Source organism: Tenrec ecaudatus, chromosome 4, assembly GCF_050624435.1.
Source record: "Tenrec ecaudatus isolate mTenEca1 chromosome 4, mTenEca1.hap1, whole genome shotgun sequence".
In the NCBI taxonomy this organism is placed as follows: domain Eukaryota; kingdom Metazoa; phylum Chordata; class Mammalia; order Afrosoricida; family Tenrecidae; genus Tenrec; species Tenrec ecaudatus.
Window position 1 is genome coordinate 194,579,196 of NC_134533.1, and position 11,648 is coordinate 194,590,843.

At 51.1% G+C, this 11,648-nt stretch overlaps 1 protein-coding gene across 1 annotated transcript in view; it reads right to left on the reverse strand.

Moving 5' to 3' along the window:
• Positions 1-10,212, reverse strand: part of PLCL2 (phospholipase C like 2) — a 190,669-nt gene extending 180,457 nt beyond the window's left edge. Inside the window, exon 1 of the mRNA XM_075547175.1 lies at positions 9,655-10,212. Within this exon, the coding sequence (XP_075403290.1) occupies positions 9,655-9,978 (324 nt within the window). The 5' untranslated portion in view covers positions 9,979-10,212. The remainder of the gene's footprint in view (positions 1-9,654) is intronic.
• Positions 10,213-11,648: the final 1,436 nt, after the last annotated feature.

Below are 11,648 nucleotides of genomic sequence, written 5' to 3' on the forward strand. Positions count from 1 at the left end.
TCATTTCATGGGCAAGAAGGGGGGGGGAGCAGATCGTTTATAGTAAGATCTTGCTAAACAATGACCAAATTCCAGGATCCGACTTTAAATGAAGGTATTTCCTTCCCTTTGATTGTTTCCCAAAATTATGTACATGATGACATGCGTTTGTTCTTTGAAAGTACATGACCCACAGGGTTTTCACATTCCAATTCAAACCAGTTGGGGTGTAAGTAACACCACCATCACACATGGAAAAATAAGGTCTATCATTGATGTTCATTCAGTCGTCCATTCACATGTTTCTTCCGTAAACACACTCGCAGATATTGAAATCCATGTCAAGTGCTTTCATAAACACCAGGTTATTAGGATGCAGTGAGTCACCAGGCAGAATGAAAACGGCAGTGTGGGCTGGAAGGCAGAGAAAGGAGCGATTTGTTCTGTTCCGTTAGGTATTTGTCTGAGGAAGTACTCGAGCAGGGACTAAGAGGAGGAAAGCTTGACAAGCTGAGAAAAGAATGGCTGGAAAACGTAGCGCCAAGTTTAGGCACAGGGGGCGCTATCAAGGGCTGTGGCAAAGCTTCCTAGAAAGCAGGATTAGAAGTAAGGCCATAGTATTTATCGGCCACATGAAGATGCTTTAAGAGCAAAGGACAGTGCTGCAGACAACTCCCTCAGAACAAAAGGGGTACAATCTTGACCACCCTGGACAACTCAAGACCGACGGGGACTTACTTTAAGGACATTGATGTCCTACATGCTCTTGACTAGTCTTGTTTGGGCTAATTGATACTCAAGATTTTATGGAAGCAGCAGGCTTAGAAAATTCATAAGCTCCTTGTAAGAAAGCATTATTGGGAACACCTATGGAATGTCTGTGAATGTTCTCTGAATGCATTCTGGGTATTTCTAAAGACAAAACCACCAAAACAGGTATGGCAGCCACCTAGAGGGAGCCAAAAGATGTTGTTCCTCTTGAGATAAGCTCTCTACAAGAGAAACTAAACATCAAGGTGGGTTGGGGAATCCCAGGAAATACTAAACCAAACCCACCGGCACTGAGTCAATCCCAACACAGGGACCTACGTAGGAATTTCAGAACTGTAAGTCTTTATGGGAGCAAATAGTCTCATCTTATTCCCACAGAGAGGCTGGTGGGTTTGAGCCACAGACCTTGCAGTTCACAGTCCAACATTTACCCACCAGTGCCCCCTCTTTATTCTGCTACACCATCTTGTTTTACCCTCAGCACAATGCTAGGCGGGTGAAGTGTACTGTCCTCATTGTAGAGACTGGGTAACTGGACGTGTAGACTTATATAGCTTGCCCAAAGTCACACAGGAAGGAAGAAAAGGTGTGGGAATTGGATCCAAACACCTCCCTCCAGACTTCTTATGTTTCACACTGTACTACTCTGTCTCCTGAAAAACCCACGTGTACAACACGTGGCCAGAGTGCAACCCACCAACCACAAGGCAAGGCCCCCTGACCCCAAAGTTCAGTCCACTTGGCCCAGGGTGCAGCGGCCCAGACATGGAGGGAGATCACCACATGTTTTACTCTGTCAGCCCTGCCAGGTGACTAAGAGCTGGGGACCAGGAGAGCCTAGCCCCCTGCCTTCCTCAACCAGTAAGGAATGGGCAGTGGGCCTGTGCCTGGCGGCAGGCTGGGACCATTTGCATAGATGCCCCTAAGGCCTGAAGAAATCAATTAAGCATGTGTGGGGCATCCTGAAGCGATGAAATTACTCTGACACAACTAACACGTCCCTGTAGACTGACTGCGTCTGAGTCACAACCAACAAGCTCTGCCAACAGCAACCCTCTCGATGCACCATTCCCATCAGCAGAGAAGAGCTGCTCAGGCACTACACAGCAGACAGCTCCAGGTCCTGCGGTCCAGGCATGAGGACATCGTCCCCCCGCTACAAAATCCCATGAACATGCAGCAAGGTAGCTAAATTATGCTAGGCACTGGGTGGGTGCCTACGGAGCGCCATGCAGAATATCAGTGTTAGTAAGGAAAACTCATAGACTCTCTCTTCTTGCACATATACGCATATAATAAACTCTGGAAAGAAACTACGGATCCTGGTACTTCATTTATATTTGAATTTAGGCTGTGCATAACACTAGCCCGCTTGTTTTTGTTTTTTTTTAATGAGACATGGGTAACTTAAGCAGGGGAAAAGAAAAAAAAAGTCTCGACACAGCACAGAAAACTATACAATGAATTTGAACAGCCTATGAGAGCATTCCAAGTGGTTGATAGCACGGGGAACAACACGCTTTCCAGGCAGGTGTTTGGACTTAGTGCAAAACAATGCACACGAAACAATTTCCATATTTCATGCAAATAATGTGAGGATTTCCACATTCTCTGTCAACCTTGCTCCTCCCCTGTGATGGTATAAACGCCAAACATATAGGGCTCTCTCTCTCTCTCTCTCTCTCTCTCTCTCTCTCTCTCTCTCTCTATATATATATATATATATATATATATATATATATATATATATATATATATACACACATACATATATACATGGACCACATGTATATATATATCTCCATATCTATATATGGAGCCCTGGTGGGGGTCTGGGTACACATTGGCTGTGTTCTACCTGGTCAGCATCTGGAAACCAGCAGCAGCTCCACAGAGACTGGACTTTCTGCTTCAGTTACAGTCTCAGAAACCCACAGGGGGTCTCGCTAGGAGTCAGCACTGACTTGATGGCAATGAGTTTGGTTTGTTACACGCACATGGCATACTACCCTTAAGAAAAGCCCGGGGTGGGGAGGGGCGATGAGGGGGACACTAACAAACAAACACAAGAGCCTCACAAGGTGTGAAAACATGATATTTGGGAAACAGGCGGGACAATCAGAGAAGGGAAAAAGCTGAGGGAGTAATTTCGGGGGGTGTGGAATTAATATTCTCTGACAGTTTTTGAAAGCTGAACTCTGATTTGTGACATGCAAACGGGATGCACTAAGACCAAAACCTGGCCTCTGCCCAGCTCCCTTGTGTGGCCAGCAGTGCATTAGAACAAAGTGAAGCAGAGCTCCTGATTGCCCATTAGATTTTCTGACCTCAACGATCCAGGCTGACTACCTACCCAAATTCACTGTGATCCTGCTACTGCGTATTGAGTATTTGTGACATGCCCACAAGGGGCTGGGCATGCAGTTGTCTCTCCTCTTCCCTGACTCCCAAACAAAAACCGGGGGAAAAAAAAGGAGTGGGGTGAGTGAAGGTGAGGGGGAAGCAGGGCTAAAGTCACACACAGACATGATTTCTACAATTCATTTTAAAATGTATTTTGTCATCTTTGCAGAACATCTCCGAAGGCAAGTCAAAATGCACTCCTCCTAAGGTTTTCCGTTCAGGCATGCACAGGTTTCATTCCAAACCAAACATGTCTCAACACGTCTCTGTGACCCGTGGATGGCTACAGACAAGTTCTCTCAGAAATACACGGTTTGTCATATCTTGCCCTATCCGGAGTCTCCCTTCCACCTCCTTCTCTCCAGATAGGGCAAGATATGACAAAATAACAATCTATAAATTATCAAGTGCTCATGAGGGAGGGGGGAGCGGGGAGGGAGGGGGAAAAAAAGAGGACCTGATGCAAAGGGCTTAAGTGGAGAGCAAATGCTTTGAAAATGATTAGGGCAAAGAATGTATGGATGTGCTTTACACAATTGATGAATGTATATGTATGGATTGTGATAAGAGTTGTATGAGCCCCTGATAAAATGTTAAAAAAAAAAAAAAGAAATCCACGGTTTGACAGGTCGCCGTAGGGAATGGAAAATGAAGAGCTCAGACAAAGCACTGGCTTCCAAGGGGATCTGCTGGACCAGCCAAAATTCAAGTGGGAGAGGGCACCTCTGAAGCCCATGGCAGCCGTTCCTTGGGGTTCTTAAGCCGTAATCTTGATAGTTTCCTTGAAGTGAACGGGATGATTTGCGGCCTGATTAGGAAGCAGTGTCCAGAAAAAAGAAAAACTGAGGAAAGGGGCCAGGAAAGCTGTGCCCAGGAGTGTTTTTCCACCAAGGTAACTGCAGGAACCTCCTTAGGACACCTTCCCCTGTCCACCCTAAGCTGAGTGAGCCCCTGCAGAACTGTCGTTCCTCAAACTCAGGGATCACCATTTGAGGGCGTCACGGGTGCCAAACCTGCCACTGTCACATGGTGGGAGTGGAAGAATGCAGCCTCCTTCGGGGAAAAGGGTAAAACTGAAAACAAATTCACTGCCACCCAGTTGATTCCGGCTTAGAGCGACCCTCGAGGACAGGACAGAACCAACACGCGTGCTCTTTCAGGGGTGGAAAGCCTGGTCTAGCTGCTGACTTTACCCCAGTAACCCACCGGGCCACCGGGCCTCCTCTTTGGGGAAGGGTTAGAGAGGTGGAAATGTCGCCGTCAGAAGTAGGGACCTCGATGGGCCATCCGTCCAGAAACAATACCTTCCCATTTTGATATTTTTTGTTTAATATCGGTTTCTATGGTTCTGTGGCAAAACTATTTGCCTTACCCTCTTCAATACAGCCCAACTTTTGCCTGCAAGGAGTCTGGTTTACATAAAGCGCGGGCCAATAGACATAGGTAAGCATTCCTTTGTATAACAGATGGGAAGAGCCAGCTCATCCCCCACTTTAGGGAGCTCAGTGCCAAGACTGAGGTGGGTGTGCAGGTGGTAAGCGAGTCTCCACCACTCCACACAATGCAACGAGAAGGAGGCAAACGGCATTAGCCAAAAGAAGTGCCGCCCTGGGCAAGGTCGGAGCAAGGGGCCCGGTGAAGCCGGAGGCCCTGGTCAGGCTGCCACACCAGGTGACTAAACACGCAGCTGCTGGCTATCTGATCTGCCAACTGCTTCTGCCGGCAGAAACCGCATTTCTGCTCCAACACTCCTCCCACTTAGATAGGGAAATCCACGGGCCCCAAGCACTAGTGCCACCAGTGTGACCTGGATGAAGAGGCGGCAGTCCCCAGGTAGGGCAGGAGGCTGCAGCGTCTGCACCCTGGTTTCCTCCAGCCTCGGGCTGGTGCTGCATGAGGTCGATGGCGCTCTGTTAGGCACTTCACCTGTGCGCCTGCACATCAGAAGGGTTTGTAAAATGGTGGCTATGGCGACTGGTCCTGAATCCCAAAGCACTTCGAGAGCTGCAGTTCCTACTCCTATGACCGGCGGGTGCCGGGGTCTGAGGTCAGGAGAAAAGGAAGACTATCAAGGGGTTCAGGGCAATCTCTTGGGGTGATAAAACCTTCTAGAGCAGCGGTTCTCAACCTTCCTAATGCCGCGACCCTTTCATACAGTTCCTCATGTGGTGGTGACCACCCCCCCCCAAACCCTAACATTATTTTCGTTGCTACTTTGTAACTGTCATTTTGCTACTGTTATGAATCGGGCGACCTCTGTGAAGGGGTCATGACCCACAGGTTGAGAACCACTGTTCTAGATCCTAACTGTGTGTGAGCCATTCACGCTCATAAAACCGGACACGACAAGAGTGTTACTGTATGACAGTTACCTTGGTGTAAAAGCACCAAGAAGAACATTCAATTAATTCTCATCAAGAGCAAGCCATCTCAAGCATAAACACAGCCGTGCCTTTGTTTCGTTCTAAACTTAAAGGAATCTGCGGCCTGAAACATGCCTTCACATTTCAGATCAAGCACCTGAAATGAAAGGCTTGAGTTTTTTGTAAAAAAAAAAAAAAAATGGGGCGCCATCTGAACAATTAACCAAATTGACGGTCTTGAAATTAGATTAGAACGAATGGTGTGATGAAATGAATGAGCAGAAAGTGAAAGTGATGTTTGTATTTACTAGATTACTTAAAGTGACAAATATGATCATGGCTTCGCACCTAAAAAATGCGGCAAGGGGACTTTGTGAATAATCTAAGAGGTGTACCATTATCCTCAATAAGCCAAGGAAAGAGAAGAAAGCCCAGTGGCGAGTTCTCCGATGCACTTATCTTCTCAAGGTGTTCTTAACGGCTCCAACAGGCCGCTCACTCTCCCGAGCTGTCACACTGCCACCATGGCCAAGGCGTTCTTAAAGTAGAGATCTGTGCATCTATTGTGGCAGGAGCTATCATTTTACAACAATTTCTCACTCGACACCATAATTACAAAACAGATGGCGTTCCAAAGAAGTGGTTTTATACGAGAAACGTAATTCTGGTCAACCTACAGTGTCATTGTACTCTATGTCTTAGCCACCAGACCCTTTCTCTACCCACTGTTTATCACAGTGCCACACTGAGGCCATTACTGCTCCCTCTGATTTCAGGATGCTCCACCCCAAGAGGAATGTCAAGACTGCAGTGAAGATGGGGCTGGAAAAGTGGCACAGAGCTCCTGAGGCCCACGCTTCAACTACTACCACCCCCGGCCACACTCGCTGGCCCCTCTGCTCTTTAGCCAGCGTGCTCCTGCTTTTCCTGGATTAGCACCATGCGTATTGCTCTCAGGTGAAATTTAGTGTCCCCTACAAAAAAAAAAAATCATGTCCACCCAAAACTGTAGATATAAACTTATTCAGAAAGAGGGTCTTTGTAGATGTCATCATGACCAAATGGGGTGGCTCCTCATTCATTGACCAAGCTGATTCCCTCTCAGAGCGGCCCTAAAGACAGAGCAAACCAGACCCTGTGGGCTTGGGAAGCTGTCAATCTTTACAGGAAAAGCCTCATCTTTCTGCCAAGGAGCAGCTGGTGTGTTAGAAATGGTGACCCTGTGGTGAGCAACGCAACATAGGACCCCCGTAGACCACCAGGGCTCCACTGACAGGTGTCCTGAGAATGACCGGTGTCCTTGTCCTTATTAGAACCGAGAAATGTGGACACAGACACACCAGAAGCAATGTGTGCTATCACACACAGGCATTACAGTGATGTCTCTACAGGCCAGGGGACATCAAGGATTCCTGGCAACCAGTAATGAAGAGCTCTCCCATCCAGCCTTCAGATCGCATGGTCCTGCCTGCGGAACAACTCGGTTTCCGACTTCGAGCCTCAAGAACTGGGAGAGAAGGAACTTCTGTTGCTTTGACCACTCCACTCTGGTTAACTGGCTAAGGCAGCCCTAGCCTTCTGCTCCACTCCACCACTGCGACTGTGGGTCCCTCACATTTACAAACACAGAGAAGCCAGGGAAAGATGTCACTACTGCTTTTTCACTTCCCAGCTACATTAACTTCTGCTCGGCTTTCCACGAGTTAGTAGGTTTGTTATTTTTTAAAAAAAGAAAGAAAAGTTTCAATATAAAGAATTACACTAAATTTTCCATTTACATCAAAGACTTCTTTATCCTACTAGGATATTGCCTGGGAGCTGTATACCTCTAAAATAGTCCACACTAAATCCCTAAAATCTTAACCCATCAAGACACCAGGGGAAACATATCAAGTAGTTACTTGCATAGATAGAGCACACCCACTTTCTTCCAAGTCTCATAGCCTGAGCTGGCTGGACATTCAACTTTTAAAAGCTGTTTGAGAAAAATGCAAGTTGAAAATAGAGGCGGGGTGAGGGGGGGCAGGGGAGAAGCAAGCAAGTTATTTTAGGAGATACAAGATAGGGGATTGGCAAATCCGAAGCCACCTGTTTGAGCAATGAACAAAACTTAAGAGAGAAAACTTGTACTTCCTTCTGCCTTCCTAACGGCCATCTTCCTTCTTTTTTCCTAACGGCCATAGAGTTGATTTCAACTCACGGAGACCCTGGACTATATGTTCTTCTTTATCATCCATTTTTTCTGATTCATTCAGGAAGCAAAGGTCTACTCAGCCCCTGTTAAGCAGTGTCTACTAAGTTCCTGGCATTGAGTATCTAGGTTTATAATAGTGAACAAGAAACCAAGTGCCTCCAATTAGAAAGAAGAAAACTGAGAAAATAAGTCTGAAAGTTTCAAAAAGTGCCGATATCATTTCTAAAACCAGTTACTTGTGAATGATGAATCATGTCCCCTTGCTGACAAATTCTAAATTCCATCTATCAGAAATATTGGTAAGTCAACTTCCTAATTGCCCATGAATGTAATTAAGACAGAGGTTGTTGTAACTAAAAATTTACACTGGGAATCCAACCGTCGACCCTAATGAGGTTGACATTTTTTTAATGCAAGTAACCTCTTTTAAAAATAAAACTCGGGGGTGTTAAAAAATGTTGGTAGGGTAGTGTCTTCTCTGTAATTCTTGCCTTGAACATCATTCATCAAACACCGAAATGCAAACTCCCCCTAAAAATGATACACAACAAAACGATGCTGACACATAACTCTTGTCGATGGTAGTGATCATCATTTGCACGGTTAAAGGCAACTTCCGGGGAACCACAAGCCACAGAGTAAAAAGTACATATAAGTCACTGAATGCTATGTGCTCAACAAAAAGACATGTGACTTGCCTTACTTCAACCCTAAACATGTGCTTCAAGCAATTATTACACCTGATCTCTAAGGCCCTTCAATTTGTGCCCTTGCCCAGACGTAAACTGTGCAAAGAGATGACAAAGCGGAAAAACAGTTTCACAACAGTTACACTGAATATAGCAAGGTGGTATATTTCACTAGATTAATGCAGAAGTTGCGAACACCATCAGACATTTTTACAACACTTGGAAGATTCAGTTACACGTCAAATCCCATCAGAGCCAATTCTCTTCACATTTCGCCCTCTCCCCTACAGGTTATCAGCCCCAGGAGGCATGGGTGTCTGCTCCTGGTCCTCTAACCCTCCTCTGGTTTTCAGAAAGCAACACTTTCGGATTTGCTCCACTCTTGAGCAGGAGCTAGGCTTGCCTACGGCTCTGCTCTTCTTAGCTCATCAACTATTTTTCATTTCATGTCACGTGCAACGTTTTTACTGACTAAATTGTAATGTCAGAATTAAACCACAACCAACTCAGGAGTTCCTAATATTACTTCTTGAGTGCAAAACGCCAATAAAACGAAATCGCTGGCTTTCTTCTGTTAAATAACAAGGTGCAAAAAGAGAAGAACAAGCAAACCTGCCCAAAAGAACTTCCACAGAGAAACTGGAGGCCTATCTACCGCAGTAAGGGAAAGATGAGAACTGGAATCTCTCAGCGCTTTTGAGCCTCGCAAAGCAGAGCCCTGTGCTGATGGCCAGAACCACACTGCATCTCTCTGCCCAAGTGACTATACACTGTGCACCCCGGGAGCAAACCCGTCTGAATGAGGCAACCGGACAGAAGAAACCTATTAGCTGCTCACCTCGTGAAATTTTTTTTTCAATAGCTCTACCTAATCCTCAACTGTCCTCAAAATGCGAGAGGAGAGCCTACCGGGCAGTCCGACACCCACACCAGTTTCAGCCTACGAAGGACATGCCCAGCCCAGGCAGGCGCAGGCCACAATTCCAGGGCCATCGTGCGAAAGGTGACAGCCCCAAGTTCTAACGGGGGATGCCAGGACACAGCTCCCCCTGCACCTCGGGATCCCCTCCTCTCCGTTCGTTCCCAATGCCATTTGCATCCCATCGGTGCTCAACCGCCCTGAGCACCCGCGCACCGGGGGTTCCTGTTAGCAGCGGGCTCCCCCTCCATCCCTCGCCGCCCCCCCCCCCTCCCGGGAGCAAACAGACCCCAAGGACGGCTGGGGGCGGGCGAGGAGCGCCCCGCTGCCACTCACCTTGATGATGCTGCTCCGGCGGGGCAGGCCGCCCGGCTTGCTCTCCCGGGGGCCGGGGTCGCCGGCGGGGCTGGGGGTCCGGGCGAGCGCAGCGCCTTGGGGTGCCCTGGCGGGGCTGGCTCGGGCTTCCTCCCCGGCCACTCCGAGGCTGCAGTCTCCGTTAGAAACCCCGCCGCTGTCATAGCGCGCCCGCCCGTGGCCGAGGCGACCTCCCCCGCCGCCTTCCCCGGCCGCGGCTTTCACGGGGCCCTTGGCGCCGAGGGCCGGCCTGGGGGAGGTGGGCAGGGCCCCGCCGGCGGTGCCCCCCCGGCCGCACTCCGCCATGGGCGCCCCGCGACCCGCCAGCACAAAGCCGCGTCCCCGCGTCCCCGCCGCCGCCTCGGGCCGCCGCGCGGCCCCTCCTCCGCGCCGCCTCCCGCCGCCGCCGCCGCTTCTTCCGCTTTTTTTTTTTAAATGTAGATGCGCTGTTGGTGTGGAGCTCGCCTCGCGCGCGGCTCGAGTCGTGGCGGCCGGATTCTCGGGCGACTCCTGCAAGCGACAGGGCGGAGAGACACGCGAGTGAGCTCGGGCGGCGGCGGCGGCGGCGGGGCCGGGCTGCCGGCACCTGGGGAGGAGAACACGCCCCGGCACACGCGCCGCCGCGGGCGCCAAAAATAACCCGCGCGCCGGGCGCCCCCCTCGACGCGGCCCGGCGCCCCCCTCAAAGGCTCGGGACGCGCGCTCCCCGGGGGGCTCGGGAGGCCCATCCTGGGCGCGGGAGCACCCACCGCGTGGGAGCAGGGAGCCCTCCCTGGGGACTCGGGACACCCGTGCGGGGGGCACCGGGCGCCCACCTCGGCGCACGGCCCCGGGGAAGCGCGCGCTCCGACGCGCACCGGCCACAGGGAGGCGCCTGCCGAGGGTCACGCGACCCCGGGAGCACGCGCGCGAGGCGGCGCCGGGGTCTCTCGCGCCCCCAAGTCCCCCGCGAGCCGGGCCCCGCCGAGGCCCGCGGCACCGGGAGCAAGCGCGCGGCGGGAGGGTCGGCCCGGAGCGCCGCTCCCCGAGGCCCCAGCTCGAGCCCGCCCGCCCCCCGCGGCCGTCTCCGCCCGGGCTCGGCACTGCCCCCTACAGGCCGAGGGGGCCCGCCCCCGCCCGCCCGGGCCCACAGGCACCTCGAGGGCTCCGCTGCTCTGGCCCGGGCACGCGGACCTCGCTGCCAGCGGTCGGGCATGCGGAATAACCCCCCTCTGGTGCGTAGGCCTCCACTGCCAATCACCCGCCCGGGGCCGAGCCCAGGTCCGGGGTCCAGCTGCTGTGCGCCTCGTTCTCCGCGCCCCACGTGGAGAGCCAGTACCCTTCCCGTGCAACCCGGGAACACGCTTCCTGGACGTCCCTTGGGGCTTTCCCCCAACCGGTCAGACCCATTTTTACATATTAAAGCCAGCTCTACACCCTTGGGCTCCGGAAGGCACCGTAAATCTATTTAACTAGTTGCAAGAAGGCCCGGTGAGGAGTGAGACAAAGGGGATTGGCAGAGCGCACTCCATGCTTGCAGTCACCCCGCCAATATTTATCACCGTCGCCCCACGTGGTGCCCTTGATCTTGCCACTCGCCTCCGGAGATACCTGCTGTCCGGCCCTCTGCATCCCTGCCCTGGGCCAGGCTCATCTTTGGGGCATTGCCTGAGCCCGTTCCTCCATTCTGTGGCTCTCCTTTAGATGCATCAGGCAGAATAAAATGCTTCGGACTCCAAGATGGTCCTATCTTGTCCCTGATCTGCAGGAAGACCTCCCTCCCGCTGGATGAGGCCCAAATTCCACCGCATGGTACCTAAATTCCCACTCTGCCTAGCTCCACCCACCTCTCCATCCCAGGCGCCTCGAGCCCTTCTTTAAAGCCCAGCACCTCTCATCCAATTTGCATGCTTCCCTTTCTGGGAATGCACTCCCAGCGGGATGCGAGGGGAAGCAGATCAGTTTGGGGGAGGGGAGTTGTGAACTTGAAGACCTTG